An 18106-nucleotide genomic window follows, 5' to 3' on the forward strand; every position below is an offset into this window, starting at 1 on the left:
TTCCTTTTACGTATTTTGTAATATCACAAGGTCAGCAAGGAAGGTGATGATTAATATTATTACTAATAATTTTGTTCTTGTGGAAATTGGTTTTGGATTGGTTTTTATTGATTTACTTTCAGATCTCTGAAGAGACTTGTTATTTTTCTCATCCAACAGCCTAGAAGGTGTGTGAAAAAAAGATGATAATTTGAACAACGTGTAATTATACATATTGGTATAAAATATCACATGAAGAGCATATGGAGGCACCGAAGTCCATATTGATCATTTAAGTATTTAAAAAAATGCAGCTTCCAAAGCTGTGTTCCAAGTCAAATCTTCAGGAAGATAGAATGATATTATGCATTACAGATGTTTCCCTGGAAAGAATACCAGGCAGCTGATGCCACGGAGGAGAAAACAGATAACTAGACACAGATAAAAAAAAACCCAGAAGACTTCATACCCTCTAACTGGTCTTAGTTTGGGAAAGAGTCCCACAGTTTCTTCTTTGATTTAGCCCATCACATTTATAGCTTTTTTCAGAATTCTTCAGACTGTTTCCCAAAATACTTTGTGAGGACTTGGTCTAATTTGTTACAGTGAAGAACGTGGCGTTTTACTGCTAAAAACAGAGTCTTGCACTGACTAAAGTAAATTCCTGAATCCCCTAGAAGTTCAGCACGAACGTGATTTAACTAAAAAAATGCCAAAAATACTACATAGTCTGGGTTTAGCTGCGTTTCTTCAGGCTTTTCAGAATGCTGGGTTTTTTTCCCCAGAAAAAGGAAATCCAGGTTAGCCCTTATTAAGCGGGAGGACACAGCTAATGAACATTAGGCAATACTTCCTAATTGAAAGGGCATCTGCTTCTGCTGGACTCAGTGGTAAACTCTCAGTGACATCAGCAGGGCAAACGTCCATCCAAAAGCCCTCGTGGAGGCAATATGCAAGAATTAGAGAGGGTGTGAGATGGCCTAAGGTGGAACATGGAAATATATTAGGCCATTTGCCCAGAAATAAACATTGTTCTAACATTCATCTTGAGGTATGTTCGTTTCTTACAAGAGGCAAAGAAATGCAAGTACGGCAATGTTATGATGCAGTTTATAGCTAGAGGAGGACAGACTATTCAGAGACAAACTCACTGCATGTGTTGCTTTAGTACATGTGCTATGGAAGCCCATACTCAGTTATTAAGCACCTGCAATAACTGAATACAATACCATGTTCAAAGCCTTCAATCTCCCAGCTTTTCTACCTTAAATATTAATACGTAGCTGCAAAGTTATTTGGCTAAACTTTGTGCATGTGTATATATTAAACTGCTTTATATTTAAACATTAACAATTAAAAATTCAAGGAAAGCAGCACCTTTGCAATTATACTATGTGTACCAGTCTAAAATTAGTTTTATAATTTAAAATAATAGATTTTGGCATTTCATTTCCTTCCTTCTAAAATGAGAGACATCAGGGTAATATTATTTATTCATGCCTTGAAAGCAAGTAGACCAAATACAAATATATATAAATTATCATGATTAACCGAGGAAATCATAGAGGAAAATAAACGAGTACGAAAGTACTCTGTACTCAGAGCCAGCAGAAGTCCAGCAGAATTTACTGTTTTAGTTACTGCTAATAACAATTTACCTGTGATGTACTCATGCTTCAAAAAAAGAGGCCTACCTCAGTCATTAGAAACAACTGCTGCCACACAATGTGTCTGTGGCATATAGTTACAGTATTCTGCATGATATGTTGTTCATGCTGTGTTGTTACATACCTAATATAAAGCTCTTTAAGTAAAGCGGGTTAACTATTTTCCTTTATTTTACAAAGGGGAAACAATAGAGGGTAAGTGTCTGCCCAGAGGTCACACTACCAATCAGTGGCAGAACTGGAAATAAAATACACATTTCCAGAATGGCCAGATTTAGAGTCTTTCTATTTAAATTGCTTTTATCACATAGTAATTCCACTAATGCCAACCAAATAATGCTCCCTAAACTTTTGTGAGAGAAGAATCAAGCCTCGGGCTCAACGTCTAAACACTGGATTATTCTCCCTACCTGTTATCCTATAGTCCAGGCAGTTGATGGAAGGTCTTTTGGGGTTTTGTTTTTTTTAATAGCATAGGATCAAAGGAAAAAAACCATGAATGTCTGTATTTTCGTTCTAAGAAGCAGCTCTTCTGGAACCATTCTTATTACAGCTGCACAGCATAAGACCCCTTATTTTCTGCAGCTCTGTACCACAGAAGACAACTGCAGTCCTTTAGAGCCCCTTACATTACTAACACTTCAGTTTATGTTTTCAGAGCCTTAAGCTATTGATCATTGACATGATGAATCTCACTGCTGCAGAGGAACCAATTCAGCACATTACACACTCAATATATACAATATTTATGAAACTTCTAATATAAGGATCCTTGAGTGTGCAATACTGCTATCTGCTACAGTTCTCAAAGTAGTTCTTAAAAAGTAGTTCTGGATGCACCCCTTTTTCAAGGTTAAAATACCAAGAGAAAATAGTTATAATTTTAGACTAAGAGCAGTGCTCAGGAAGGTGATGGACAACAGCATTCATTGATTGCAGTGAGCGTCATCCATAGCTTTGCTGAAGTCAACAGGATTAAATTCTTTGATTTTAGCCAGGCCTGTTCCTGGCAGGAAGGAAAAGATTCCATTGATTTGAACTGGTGTTAGTTTTGACCTATACTACAGGTAGCGTCTTGCAAGTACCTCATACAAACTGATGAATTAGTTTCATTCTGAAACTGGGATAGACTCTTTTGTTGTATTATGAATCATCCACTAGTGTTCTGAAATATTGGGAGTTACATGGGATATACAGCATGTATCAATGGGAGACCCTCACAATTAATGTCAATTTGGACTTACCCAACTGGGTCCAAGGCAACAGAGATGAATTATGAGTGCAGGGCCTTTCTGTGGCACTGTCCCATGTTGGAACACCTTGGAAACGAAAGCAGAAATAAAAATATTTGTTGTTTTTACAGATTTCCAAAATTCAAAATACTTATTTTACTTTGCTTTAAGTCTGCAATTTCAGAGCACCCAGCACCAGGGTGAAAGGCGCAGGCAACTTCTACTTCTGATCCCTTTTTTCCAAATCTACGTTTACAGCCAAATTCCAAGCCTTTGGACACAGGTGTTTACGAAGAAACTGCTGGCACACCTTTATCCAACACCATAAACCCCACTGCTGTGGCACTTAGACATACAGCAGAAATGGAAGTGATTCCCATTCTATTTGCAATTCAGCCGCACACAGTAACAATGCTTGTTCTCAGTGAGATGTAGAAAATAAAATAGGGCTTGAAGTTACACAGCATCTCTGGATGTGAGAGTGGTATAGCAAAAGAGGCCAAGCACAACAGCACAATTTCTTTGAAGCTCTTCTGCTTTTTGGAGTTAATTAAAAGTTGGCTGAGAGGTTTTCCTCTCCCTTTTTTCCTGTGTGTCTCATCTTGAGCCTATATGGCAGGTGTTGCAGAGCAAGTCTCGGCAGCACCCACTGGATACCCTTACTTCCTTGCATTTGCAAGTATAACTTAATCTCTTTTAAACAGTGATAGCAGATAGGAAAGACTCTGACTTGGGCAGATACCAGGGCAACTAAAATTACCAGACTGTATGTAAACAACATGAATTGACAGTCAGTACCCTCAGCTAGAACATAATTAGAAGAAATGCATACATATTTTTGAGTGTATATAAATGAAGGAGTTTCTGTCAAGACAGTAGGTTTGTATTCTTCATACAGGGCTGAATTAAGTCCATTTTAAGACCACAGTATGTGTCCTAGAGCTGCCTAGTTTGTGGTCCTGTGCCCTTGTTTCTAACTCTCGTGGGGTCAGTTCACCTCTCCTCATCCTTCCTCTTCTGGACCAGTGCTGAGGAGGGCACTGAGAGCCATGGGCAGGATCCCTGTACTCGTGTTCCCTGCTGTTGAGCTTGGTGTTGAGGCAGCAAAGGTTTGGTAAGCCCTTTAAGCAGAGGCTTGGTGGAGAGGGGAGAGAGTCTGAGTTTCTCAGAGCACTGCATAAAAGCCAGAGCAGATATTACTGCATTAGCCCTACTCCCAACATGTTTAGTTTTCTTCAGCAACTAGAAGAGCTGAAAACTTGTAGCTTAAAAAATTCAGATCATATCATACCAAGACTCCAGAAACCTAGAGCCTCCAACGCAAACGCTTAAGCCGGAACTGTCTTCCAAGAACTAACTCAGACGCTCTTCTGCAGAGCTTCTTGGCCCCAGGGGGAGCACACAGCAGGAAGCCCCTTGGGCAGATGTGTTGGGGTGCAGCATGGGCCTGAGGTGTTATAATCTAACAGTAGAAGACTTAACGACTGAAATTAAGAATTAACCAGTATCCTTTTAATCATGCTATATTAGATTTCTTGCTGCGTGTGAAGTGGAAGAGTTTTTCCTGGTCATTTCAACAATGCAAACACTGATAATCTTGCAATTAAGATCTTAACACATTCTTAAAAACAAAGACTGAATCATGAGTAATAAATAGATACTTGGTAATACAGCGTAAACATACATGATGGCAGATAATGTTGGTCATCTTGCAATTTCCTATGATCAATTTACACATGGAGCACAAATCTGTGTTTAATTATGAAGTAAAAGTTTTATCTATTGGAAAGAAAAAATAAGCTACTGAAAAGAAAGTCTGTATTTTAAAGTTCTGTTCTATGAGGTATCCAAGTTACTGTAACTAATATATCTCTTGATCCAGTAAAATAACTATTAGGGGTCTGAACACCTCAACATTTTGAGTAAACAACAAAGAAATAATTTTCTCATTAGTGTGCTCTCTGATTTGTTTGCTACGTAATCATGACTTGTCATATGACATAGGTTGATACATACTTCAAAGTGCATATGAAACAATAAAATATTACTGTATCATTTTAGTCTTGATGCATACAGTGCTGAAATACTGAGCTAGAAACACTTAGACTGGACTTAGAAAAGTACGTTAAGAGGTATTAACCTTTCAGATGTTTTTCAATTCTGACTTCTCTTTTTAAAAAAATGGGTTTACTTATTGTTTTGCTTGAGGAGAGAATGCTGGGTTTTGCCCTGAATGGTTTAGGTTAATCATAGCTGTAGATATCAATACTGTCCTATGAGAAGAGTAGTGAGTCAATGCAACCCGCAAGTTAGAATTATTATACCATATATTTGGTTAACTCTATTAAACAATAGGCATAATAAAAGGTTTAATATTAGTTGCATGTAAAAGCAGGCTTTCTTTGTATTTCTTTCTATATTAACTTATCCGGTGAAAATCAAGCATATTTTAAATTTGTTACAAAATCACCTTTAACAATCATCATCTGTGTTTTCTATATGACAGAAGCTGGTTCTCTGTCATGTTTTCTTGTGGTTTTCTTGCGTTTGTTATGAATGCTATTACCCTTCATAAAACATTGGTGTTCCTATATGCAGCTGTAAATCTATAGGAAAAAGAAAAACCAAAATATTTTGTTGGATATTAGATGATTTTTTTTAAAAATCCCCCACTCATTGTTTTAATCTATGATGAAAACAGGCACATGGAAATAAGGCACTGTCCCTTTCAGTCATCTTCCCTTCCTTACCAGCTGATACCAGTAGTGTGTTTTCCCACTTCAACAGGGACTGGATGTCATCAGGGGTTCTTTAGGGGAGTGGGTGGCAAGGGAAAGGTTTAAAGGCACGCATCCACCGTGAGAACTCTGTGCTTTTCAAACTTCTCTCCCAGGGCTTCTACCGGAGATGCAAAGGATTTCAGATTTCTTTCCTTTTTAATTGTTGGGAAAAATTTTTCTGATGTGCAAAAGTTATCTCTTGTGCTATCTTTTGCTCTGTGTACGTGAATAAATTCTTCCACTGTTGTCGTTGGGAATTCTGTAAATACAGAAAAAGAAGTGAGCCAAATTCCGCCATGGAGACCTTAGAAAAGAATTTTATTCTTCGAGTACTCCTTTATTCAAATATTTGAATAGAAATATTGTGTAATGTGTACTCAGGAAACACTGTATTGATTTCAGTAGGTGTCATGCAGGACTGTAAGCAATCATGTATAAAAATAAACTTATTTTTGGAGATGACATCTTCAAAATTGCTTTCTGGTATGTCAGGAATCACTTTGCTATGACTGCAGTTGATGTTTCAAGTGAAAATAATAGTCTGTACAAAAGTCTGGTGAAGAGCAAAAATAAATAAAGAAAATTCCAGACTCTGTCGGTATGAGAAAAAAAAATACAAAGAGAAAAATTATAAAGACAGATAAACAATGTGCCATTTGTCCACAGTATTATTATACTTAACTCATTAATAATCCTCTATTCGGAATGATAGCTCACTCTGTAACATGAGTTGAATAAGTTTTGTTTGTAATTTACTGCACAGTAAGTTACTGCTGAGAAAGTAAATAGGACGCAAATAGGAACACACAAAACCAAGATTGAGGTTAATTAATTCCTCGAGTTATTTGGCAGTCATTTGGCTTCGTGGTTTTATAAAATACACTGAACTAAATTAAAACCAGGACACAATATGAGTGAAAGCTGCAAGAAAAACTGGATCTACCTTTTTTTTCTTCACATACATGAACACGTATACAATGAAATGCAGGCACAAACATTGACTGTTTTCTCCCATTGCTAAAACCCCTGTAAACTGGATGATGGTGTAGCTTCTGATTTTAAGTAGATCACAGGATCTAGAGTGATCCGTAGAGACGGATGAATTAAGTAAGATTTCAGGCAACGCTGATGCATACAATTAGGCTATGTTTGATAATTTAACAGATATGTATTCTTCCTTGTCGAATTACTGCTCTGTTACGACTCTTTGTTCTGCTTTTGTAGAGTTCTGTAGAGTTATACCTATGACCAGCTTCTTCCCACCTTTAGTTCCCAAGGCACTTGGCTACCTTCAACTGCAGATGCATCTGGCATCTCAACTAAAACTACTGTAATTTAAAAAAAGCTTGTTTTGTCTGAGAATTTGGTAAAGATCTCTCAAGAATTAAGAGAATTACATCCAGTGTTTTTCTGTCTGAGAACAAGTATGAACAAATGCATTCTTTGGCTAAAATAAATGGCTGACATCGATGACATGCATAAAGTTACATGGGTCAGAGCAAAAGCTATGCAATCCATGTGGTTGTTTTGTGATTCCCTTATGATGGATAGAATTATGTGGAAGATAAAAGTATAGCACTCATATATATATACACTTTTTGCTCATTTGGATAGAGGTAACCACATTTAAATAATTGTGTGTAGTCAATACGTGCTTTTTTCTTTTGTTAGATCTTTAACTAAGTTGTAGTATCAGAAGAATCAGAAATGTGATGTAATTTCAGTATAAGAAGCATAATATTTCCTCATGTAAAAAATAAGGTTATCTCCTTTTGTGTATCACTGTGTCAGAACGTTACATGTGCCCGCGTGCTTTTTAGAGGCCGCTCATCCAAAGAGGCCAGAGATGGTAACAGATGAAACAGAAACTCTTTCTCTGCAGTAGGAAAATCAGTTTCGGAGTCTTTTGTGTGGGATACATTAATTGAGCAACGGAATATCTTGAAGGCTTAGTTTTAATTTTTAAATTTTTTTAACTAGGGTCAGTGAGACTCCAGGGTGGCAAGAATGAGTTTGAAGGTACAGTGGAGGTTTATTTGAATGGAATCTGGGGAACAATCTGTGGGAGCCATTGGGACAATAATGATGCAACAGTCATATGTCGACAGCTTGCACTTGGGTAAGTTTCAGTCTGAGTGAAAATCAGTAAACTTATTTTAATGATGTTTCAGTATAAAAGACAATCTATTTTGCAAATCCTGAGGGCTTTTTGTATTTGATGATTGTTTTTTCTGTTTGAAAGTTGTTGAATGCTGAAGCTGTTCTTCCCAGAATCCTTCACTTCCTTTGATTGCTTTTTACTTCAAAAAGGTTGCTGTGAGAATCAGTATTTCATTTGAAAGCTGCATACGGGATCTGGAGAGGAGCAGAGGAGGATAGATGCTCTGGGCAGAAATAGGAGGTCTGATTCTGGTCTCGCTTATGTAAATGTCAACTAAGAACAGCCCCAGTGAGGTTACTAAATCTACAAAAACATAAATGTGGCCAGAATTAGAGTCTGCATGGACCCTAATCACAGGAAAATTCCTAGTTTTCCGGAGCATGCGGTTATCCTGGTAATCATCCATTCTATCCTTCTGAAAAATATCTGGGACTTATCCTAGGTTTTTGGAAAATGTGGTATTTTTGTTGTGTGCATCTTCATCTAGCTAGATAATTTGTATGGATTACTTTCAGAGTTGCACATTGATAACAAAACCCCAAACCAGACAAGTTTTGCAGCTTTACATTTTCATGGAAGCATTTTACAGAGTTATAGCAATATTGGACAGGTTGAAAGTCCCTGCATCGTCCTCATTGACCAGTACTTCCCACTGCTGTCAGAATGGAGTTAATCAACAGGAGCCTTTAACATAATTTGGTCATTAAACTCTAGATAATGCCTATAGTGATACTGCAATTGCAATAGTAAGATAAAAGTGAGGTAAGGAAGAAAATGCCCATATCAAAACGCGGTTTTAAAAATGAAATGCAATTTCAGCTTCTAAAAAATCAATGCTGTTCAAGTTGGCAACCAAATTACTTGAATATTCCCCCTTAGCACCCCATTCAGTTTGCACTTTCTCGATGAGCTGCAAAGTATAGCTGGCTTTATTGCCTTTCTAACAGTTCTTTCAGTCACATACCAAAGCAGTGATTTTGTTTGCTACAAGCAGTAAGGGGCTTTTATAGCATACTTGCACTGTGACATTCCTAATGATTATTCCACTTTTTAAGACTGCTAGCCAGAATTAAATCTAAGCTGTTTTATAATGTTCAATACTAATCTGGACACACCATGCCAACTTAGAAAAATATGAGGATTAAATGAGATAAAAGTTCAGCCATCTGGAGGCCGTGATTTTGCTCATGACTTCAGCTGTCTATGTGCAATGTCTCCTTTCCTCATTTTCATGTACCTTCTTTTTGCCTTCTATACCCTAAACATTTCAGTTGAACAAGACTGCCATTAGTAAAAGTAGTTCAGTGATACGGGTGAATGGTTTGGTCTTTTGAACAGAAGTGGCTTAAATCTGAATCCAGGCCAAAAAGCCCCAAGCAAACAAGTAGTTGAAAGTTTCTGCTATCGTGAGCGTTTGGCAGAAATTTGTACCGGTATACCACAAGGTGAACTCACTAGGTATTACTGGTGCTTCTCAGGTGCTTCCATCTGCTTCCATCTGTTCCTTTGATTTTACAATATTTGGGCTTTGTTTTTAATTTAATTTTGCTGGGCATTATATGGAAGAAAAGATGGCTCAATAATTGTCGCTTTAGATTCAGTATGGGAGGGAAAGGAAGCTGTTTATAAATGTTCTGGATGGATGGGAATGGCTGAACAGAGAATAATGGACACGGGCCTGATCTAATAGAGTATGAGGTGGTTTCACCGTCCCATGGTCACAGCCATATTATATGACATGTGCATGGGCAGAGCACTGGTATGTTTTAATGGGGTCAAGGAGAGGGTAAGAGTGAAAGCCCGGTTAGCACCACCTCTCCTAGAACTGTAACTGCAGTGGGTACTGTAGATTCACCTATGGACTGTGGACTCTGTGTTGATTTTTGTAGTTAAGAACTGGGAGAACAGGAATGTAGCTGGCCCTGCAGCAACACAGGCCATTGTACTAAAATATCCCACAACAAAATGGTGAAAACTGGGTCGCATCTGTTACTTTTCTTGTAGACAATGCTGAACTGTATGAAAATGTGATGAATTTACACTGCTGAAGTTTCTACTCCAAGATTTATATATGAGAAAATGTTCCACTTCCCCTCTTCCCACTTTAACGTGCTATCCTGATTATTCTTCTTACAGTGAAAAAGGTACAGCAAAACACATACCATTTTCTGGACTGGGCCTTATTCCTGTTTACTGGAGTGAAGTGCGTTGTCGTGGTGATGAAGAAAGTATACTGTTATGTGAAAAAGACATCTGGCAAGATGGAACATGTCCTCAAAAAATGGCAGCTGCTGTCACATGTAGCTCTTCCCTGGGTAAAAAAAAATACATATGGTTTGGTTAACTCCTTACCTTATTCAAATAGAAGTAGTAATAATTACTCATTATTAAATTAGAAAAAAATACTAAGACTTCTCGGAACAGGAAATTAAACAGGTTGAATCATCGCATCATGAACTGTTTCAAATCCCTCTATGCTGTGCAAGCAGTGACTAGCTGAACCACTTTTAGCCTTTCTATAATCAACAAGAAAATGATAATCAACAAGCAAATTATTGCTTTGAGATGTAGGTTGTGAGAAAGGGTGAAGCAGCAGGAATCTCTGGCTTTAAAAGTAGTATTGTTTCCCCCCACATTTTTTTAAAAGTATTTATTTATTAATGTATTTGTCTAATTGGAGGTTGTCTTTGGTAGCTACACATGCTACATGTCAATTTGTTAGTTTTTCTTAAACAGTAGGGAGGAACAGCAATTTCATAAACGGGTTATGCCGCCTTCTTTGCTACAGCAGTGTTGGGATGACATTCTTTACTGTGAACACGGATGACATCGCACAAGGAACTGCAAAGTTTTTCCCGTATTCTGCATATGTTTAAAACAGGTCCAAGTCTTCCTAGCTGAAGATTGCTACTTCACACATCACTCACACAAATCAAAACGATATTAATATTTTAAAGATATTTCAGATTATTTTAATGAACGCGGTAAACGGCAACTAAATGGGCAGTTATGCCATCAGATATAAGATATTGCTGACCTTGAGAAAGGCTAGACTGGCAGTGCTGAGGAACTGGCAGTAGCAATCTTTTCAGTTGTAACCAAAACATGTATGGCCGCAGCCAGCCTGCCTTTCCTCTCCTGCCTACATTCCTATCCAAAGACAGCTATATTTTCGTCCTAAAGCTCTGCTATTCGTGGGGAATATTTTGATAAATGACTTTTAAAAAAATCATTTTGGTCTTAATTTAGAAAACTATAGTGTAGAGGGAAGGGAGAATCTTTTTAAGCTAGGAGACAAGTTGAAGGACCAAAGCAAGAGAAATACTTTTGCCTGAAGAAACTGAAAACTAAAAATTTGCAAATTACACTTTTAGATCATAAGGTTTTCCTTCTGTTTATATACATTTTCACCAGAAAACTTTGTTTTACTTAGATAAATTTATTGAAGGATTTTTGTCTGTTTCAATAATGCTAACAGGAAGTTTATCGGTAATTTAGAGTCCATGATATCTGAAATGAATTAAATTCATCCTGAGTTTTGGCAGATTAGATGAAGCTTTCATGTTTTGCAGATTCTACTGCAATTAGCCTTTTTAAATAATTCCAAAGAAACCCAGATTTCGTACCTGTGAAATAGTAAGATGAAATTGGAGAAATGCCCTCAATTTTCTTTTTTTAAGCCAAGAAATAGGTGAAATAGTAGCATTAATTGGTTACAAGGCCTACACAAAAATTAATCACATTTTAAATAGTTCAGATGTTAGATACGTTGAAACTTTAAAATAACCTTTTAAATACTAGAGTGATTGTTTTTTTTCTATGGTTTCAAGGTGTTTCCATTATTATAGCTTTATGCAGAAGTGATGCTTTCAAGACAATTTATTGCTGGACCAGAAAGGGGCTAATGATTTGAGAAGACCAACAATCAAACTGTATCCCAGAACTGGGAAGGGAACAATACTTCCACAATTAAAGTGAGACTCCACAGTCAATGAGATTTCAGTGCTCTGAGTGGAGCAGTGTAAGGAGAAAACATGAGGATGAATTTCTACTTCTGTGGCAAGGAAAGAATTTTTGCCTCTTACTTTGAATTTTACCCTCTGGGACCAAGCCTATACAGAGACAATTTTGCTCTTACTGTTAGAAAGGCAGCTCTACTGACTGACTGTAGTATTTGGCCTTACAGCCCTAAGTATCTTTGAACGCTCTGACACTTAAATAACTCAAGATCAGTATGGCTACTTGTCTGCGTAATATTCTTCAGCTACTGACAGCGGAGCTTAGGGGAACTCATTTCTAAGAAGTTTAATTTCAGGTTTTCCATCTACCTAGAAAAAATAAAGTGTGGTTCTTGAATAATGTCAGAGAAACCATTAAGCCATCTTCTTTTTTCTTTACTATCAGAATAACATTTTGGGAAAGAAATGACCTTTTCCTATACTCTATGTTTGATCACAGCCCCTGGCTTTACTCCGATCCGTCTGGCTGGTGGGAACAACGCTCATGAAGGAAGAGTAGAAGTCTACCATGCTGGCCAGTGGGGGACTGTCTGTGATGATCAGTGGGATGATGCAGATGCTGAAGTTGTCTGTCGGCAGCTTGGCCTTGGGTTTGTTTTTCTATGTATTTTCTACTCCAACAGCAAAGCAAAGGAGAGTTAATCAGATACATAGCTTGGAGTTGTCAAAAGATGTTCCTTTAAAATTGCGCTAATACTGTGAAGCAGTAACTAAGTTTATTTATAGAAGGTTCAGGTACAGCACCATTACGATCCAGTTTTCAGTGTCATATGATAGGGGCGATTTTGTCTGTAGGACAGGCAAAGGATGTGTCTCAGAATAAATGCTGACTTTTTAGTGAAAGCTCACTACAATTTTGGTAAAGTTTCAATCAAAAACTATAGGTGAAGAAAAGGAAGTTGCTTTGACTGTTAAAATCCTTACATCCATTTTACTAAAGAGTCTAACAGCCTCCTTGCTTTGGAGTAAGAGCACTGCTTTGTCAGAAAGGATATGCTTTTTTGGCATGCCTGTGAGAATCTCTGAAGATTTGTTTAAGTCATGAGTCTCTGAAGATTGTCAGTTTGCATATACAGAGTAGAGATCTGTTTGAAGTTTTGACAGTTAAGCTTGTCAGCGATTCTGTCTGAACTAAGCATGGTCCATCATACAGTCACAGCAGCAGAACAGGATTTTCTTGCTCCTCTTCTGAACAGCCGGGGGTGATTTTGATACCACACAGAAGATGAGTATTCAGTATCTGAGGAAAGATGCTGCAGAAATGGGAGGCGAAAAGGAGAACTGCTGGATCAGAGAGGAAGGAGATGGGGACAATTGGGATGAAAGGCCAGATGGGTTGAACTAGGAGCAAGATGCAGAGAAGATACTAAGATGTAAACCCAAGGAGGAGAAGAGGATTACGTCTGAGACAGACTGGATGAGAACTAAGCAGGTCAGTGCAGAGGAGACTGGAACAGAACTCGCCTGTTCAACCCTGCTGGGATTATGAATTAAAAGAAGTGGCACTGAAGGTAGCAAGCTTTGTGGCATTAATGGGTGGCCCCCAGAGTGTTTTGTAACGTGAAACTGAGGCCTTGGACTGCTGGTGCCATCCGAATTAGCTCAAAAGGATGAGAACTGTGCAGTACTTAAAAACCTTCTAGATCTCCTAGGGAGACATGGGAATCAACATGCTCCTCTGACACTGGATTTTCATTTTCCCCCCAGTTTATTTTATGTTATATTTCTATGTCCTGTACATTTTCACTTGGGAATGCCTAATAGAAAGTCTATCTTCGTACAAGCTTTTTCTGCTTTTGAATTGTGCCACTATTAATAACTTGGGGGAGTTACTAAGCTATGCATTACATTTCTGTATACTAAAGACAAATGTCATGCTCTTAACCTGCTTCCTTACTGATTACACTAAAACATTTGATTACTTATATTTACTGTTCAGAAACAGCAGTTCTGAGATGCTTCTAATTTGATTCATTTTTCCGAGTAAACAAATTGTATTAATATCGTGCTAAATCTTTTTGAAATATGTGTAGGGATTTACAGAATTTCTCAAGTAATCAAGATGTCTTGACAAATGTGCTCATTACTTCAAAGCAAAATTTTACCAACAGTGGCCGTAGACAGGTTATGAAGTTATAAAAATAATCTAAATTTGCATACTGTTAATCCATTTGGAAACCTGCCACAAATTGTAAAACTAAAGCAACTCAGTAAGTAGCTTCCCACACCCTTTCAATTTTTCTGTAGCACTCCTATAAAACTCCAGAATATTAATCTACCATTAATAGGTGAAAAATAATAATTTATTTTATTATTTGGTTTCAGAAATACAAATTGCCCTTTTTATAGCAATGGGATGTTCTGTCTTTGCTTTATTGGATCTCCAGAGAATCTTACTAGGTTATGGTATAATTTGTTTTCAACATTCAGAGTAGTCAAGCATTATCTCTTTGATTTCAGCCAGCTTCTTAATGAATAAGGGTTTTTTCCTAACACTTTCTATGCACTTTTACCAGCATCACAATTAAAAAAATACAAGAAACAGAAGCTCTGTATGAGAATTTTCTTTTTGTGTAAAGTTTGTAGATATGCAAATACTACTCAATAAAATTAAATGAACATAATCTCTCTTATACATATAAAATATGAATATAAAAGTAAAATTATCTTAAAAACTACCACTAAACCAGGCTTTCTGTAATAAGCCTATAATGTATTTAGGGTAATATTAATAAAAATAGGTATCCTGAAAGTAGGCTCTTCAGTCCATATTATAAGAATAGCATGAAGTGCTGAGAACTCAGAGAGCCTACCGTGGTACCTCAGAAAGACACACTGGAAAACCAGGACATTTTTATTTCTTTAGATGCTTAAATACAAATGGGATACCTAGATTTGAAATAAGTATTACCCTTAGTGTATCCTATGGATTATATTTTCTTAGTTTACTATGTAGTCATTCACAATTTCAACCATTTTGAAAAGCAGTTTTTTATGAAATGTAAGAGATGGAGGACTTGGCTCTTTTTCCCATTACCAGCATTGCAAAATACAAGTGTTCAGTAAATGAATGCTATATATAAAAATGTATCGTTACTTAATAAACTAAATTAAATAAGAGTAAGGCCAATCAGGAAATGTTTGCAAATCTCAGAGAAACATATGATTTCAAATCTATTAAAATTCTTCTTGGCATTGCTGAAGGAAAAAAAAATTAGAGCAAGATACCTGTTAATATGTTATTTGGAATTAGGAAGTTCATTCAGAAGAAAAGGTAATGTCTAATTTAAAAAGCTCTCTCAAAAATAAGGTACTAACTTATGACTAATGCTATGTGTTTTGCTAAAATGTTGCCTGCTGAGTTTTTGAGGATATTTTTGGTTTACTTACCTGCTTCTTGAGGCAATCGCCGATTGTAACTTTTCGCCCTACTGAGTAAATAAGACCTGCTTTTTGATATTTCCCCATATTCTCCACCATGTGAAGAAGGCCTCTGGTGATCAAAGAAGCAGTCTGAAAATTAACAGTGCATTTTCAAGATTAATGAAGCATATTAGCTTGAAAATATTAAAACCAAATTGATTTTAAGCAAAATGAAAATGCAAAACACAGATTATTTAATTTACCTTTCTTGTGTGTGCTTTTATTTACTGAACACTACCATTTACATGGTGTCTACCATGAATTTCCATATCCTTCCTTTTTACAGAACTTTTTCCTCATCCTAATTGAATTTTTATAAGCCTCTTACTGTTGTTATTTTTCCCATACCCTTTTACTGTTTACCAAGAATTTGTATGATTGCTAATTGTAAATTTAGTATTGTTTTCCTTTAAAAAAAAAGAACAGAAATTGTTATGTATTTATGCAAAGCACTAGAAAGGAAATCCACATCTACCTAAATCCATACATGGATTAATGACTCAGTGCCTTAAAAACATGAACTACTGCCATTTACATTAAAAAAAGAAAAATCATAGCAATGTACTATTCTGACACACAGTCGCAAAAGCCAATTAAGAGTTTGAATGATTACATCCCGAAACAAAATATTCAAGGCCTGTCATGTTTTCAGTATAAGCTGAACATGCCATTCCTGTTAGATGTTACGTGACAATATATGGCTGGTAGTGGAAAACTCTCTTTAAAGCAAATTAATAATTAGTATAGAGCCCTGCACCCAAACTGTATGCTAATTAGTTTAAACTAATCCTTTAGATAGGTAATTCGTTATGGTAAAAAATTTAGATAGACATTTCAATCTTACGAGTTGAAAAAGACAACGGATACTGAGCATACTCCTATAAAAACTAGACTGGATATATGAACAGAGAAGCTATTGAGTAGAAAGAAGCCAAACCATGAAAATCATTTACATATGAAAGATATGGTATCTTAAATAGAATTGGAAAAATCCTGATAGATCATCAACTGTTAAACACTGCATAATTTCTATAACGCTGAAACAATGGAGTGTTTTCAATTTATGTAGGTTTTTCTGCTCAAAATCCTCTGTGCTGACATAAAGAGTGTAACACAGCAAGGCTAGTCATTGGTCTGCTTTCTGTTCTTTCTACCACTGACTGTTGATGTGACGTTGTCAAGTCACTTAAGATCTCTTTGCCACGGTTTTTACATGACTAAAGGGGGAACAATCACTTTTATCTGCCTCATCTGGGTATTTGAGCTTTGATGCATGTGCTTTGAGGACAACAGATGAAAGTCACTGTAGAAATATATATCGGATTATTTTTACTACATATAAACATTAATTGAAAACTAAAATTAGAATCCTAATACCTAAGCAATACACCTACAATCTCTTCTAGGAAAGTTATGCTTAAGAATCAAAAGGGACAGAAAAGGAAAACCTCATAGATACAAAACAATAGAAACTGATGTTCTAAATATATTCGAACTGTGGAAACTCTATGTTTAAGTCACTCCATAGCCTCAGCTGAGAGTGAAGCTGACTGTGGAACCACATCCTAATGTGGGCTGCACTGTCGGTTACCAATGCAGCAGCTATTTAGGCAGTCCCATCTGTTATTTTAGAAGTTGGATATACAATATTTTATCTCTTCTCAGTGAGTCCCAGACTCTTCAGCTTGCTTGTTCCTGACTGGATTTTGGTTATACTTCGACAGGGGTGTTCCCAAGGCGTGGAGCCAGGCTCACTTTGGGGAAGGCTCAGGCCCCGTGTTGCTCGATGAAGTGCGGTGCACGGGAAATGAACTATCCATAGAACAGTGTCCAAAAAGCTCATGGCGAGAACACAACTGCGGCCACAAAGAAGATGCTGGCGTTTCCTGCGTGCCTCTCACAGGTACTTCAATTACCAATAATCACACAGGAAAATAGTGATAAAGGCAGAGTTCACAGCTCTGGAAAGAGAATTTTCAAAGTTTGCAGATGCATAAAACCCCACAGTAATAAAGTGTTCTGGCAGTATCAAAATGAACCAGCTGTTGGCAATGGAAATTTTACAGGTACAGAAAATCTCCTTATACAACATAAATCCGTGGTTCCTCAGTAACGTGCTAACTGCCACTTACTATGTGGGGCAATGACTTAGCTGTGTATCACATCTATCATTGGCAGTAAGCATTTCAGCATAAAAGCAATGGGAAATAATATATGAAGAAAAAGATAAGATAAAAGATATAGTGAAATCATGTAATCAGAGCTCACTCCTGCAGACTTGGCATCTAATAACGGCTTGGGGGGGTCAATATCTCGTGCCATTTCTCTTGCACTTAAGCACTGCATTATCCAACACTTCAAGCTGACCGGGTGCATTATGGCATTTATTTCATCTTAATAAATGACACCTAGTGCTCAGCACTTGATTTAGTAGTATAATATTCTGATCAGAAGCAGTAACCACAATGTTACTAATTTTGTTTTAGAACAATAATTGGACCTAAGAAAAAACTGATTCTTGTTTTTGTTTTTCCTTACTTGTTAATGACACAGATGGTGCATTAAGACTAACAAGTGGGAAAGGCAGTCATGAGGGACGCCTGGAGGTCTATTATACTGGGCAGTGGGGCACAGTCTGCGATGATGGGTGGACAGAGCTGAATACACAGGTGGTTTGCCGGCAGCTGGGATTTAAGTAAGATTACTTGATATTAGATATCTGACTCTCTGACTTGACAATGATAACAGACATTTACATGAACTCTACATTATTCAAGAGTCTGGTTTCTTAATATTAGCTGAGTGCTTCATATAAACTACTGAGTTAAAATCCATTAAAGCCTGC

The 18106-nt window shown here is 37.0% G+C and overlaps 1 protein-coding gene and 1 long non-coding RNA gene across 2 annotated transcripts in view; one reads left to right on the forward strand and one right to left on the reverse strand.

Moving 5' to 3' along the window:
- The window catches only part of LOC141743697 (uncharacterized), a 52880-nt gene that overhangs the window by 3942 nt on the left and 30832 nt on the right, over window positions 1-18106 (reverse strand). Inside the window, exons 3-6 of the long non-coding RNA XR_012587169.1 lie at window positions 15229-15351; window positions 9982-10130; window positions 5629-5917; window positions 2891-2965 (exon numbers count right to left, since the gene is read on the reverse strand). This is a non-coding gene — a long non-coding RNA (uncharacterized LOC141743697). The remainder of the gene's footprint in view (window positions 1-2890; window positions 2966-5628; window positions 5918-9981; window positions 10131-15228; window positions 15352-18106) is intronic.
- The window catches only part of PRSS12 (serine protease 12), a 43966-nt gene that overhangs the window by 1212 nt on the left and 24648 nt on the right, over window positions 1-18106 (forward strand). Inside the window, exons 2-6 of the mRNA XM_074588487.1 lie at window positions 7639-7777; window positions 9956-10134; window positions 12278-12428; window positions 16986-17164; window positions 17815-17956. Coding sequence (XP_074444588.1) covers window positions 7639-7777; window positions 9956-10134; window positions 12278-12428; window positions 16986-17164; window positions 17815-17956 — 790 coding nt within the window. The remainder of the gene's footprint in view (window positions 1-7638; window positions 7778-9955; window positions 10135-12277; window positions 12429-16985; window positions 17165-17814; window positions 17957-18106) is intronic.

Source organism: Larus michahellis, chromosome 5, assembly GCF_964199755.1.
Source record: "Larus michahellis chromosome 5, bLarMic1.1, whole genome shotgun sequence".
NCBI classification, from domain to species: domain Eukaryota; kingdom Metazoa; phylum Chordata; class Aves; order Charadriiformes; family Laridae; genus Larus; species Larus michahellis.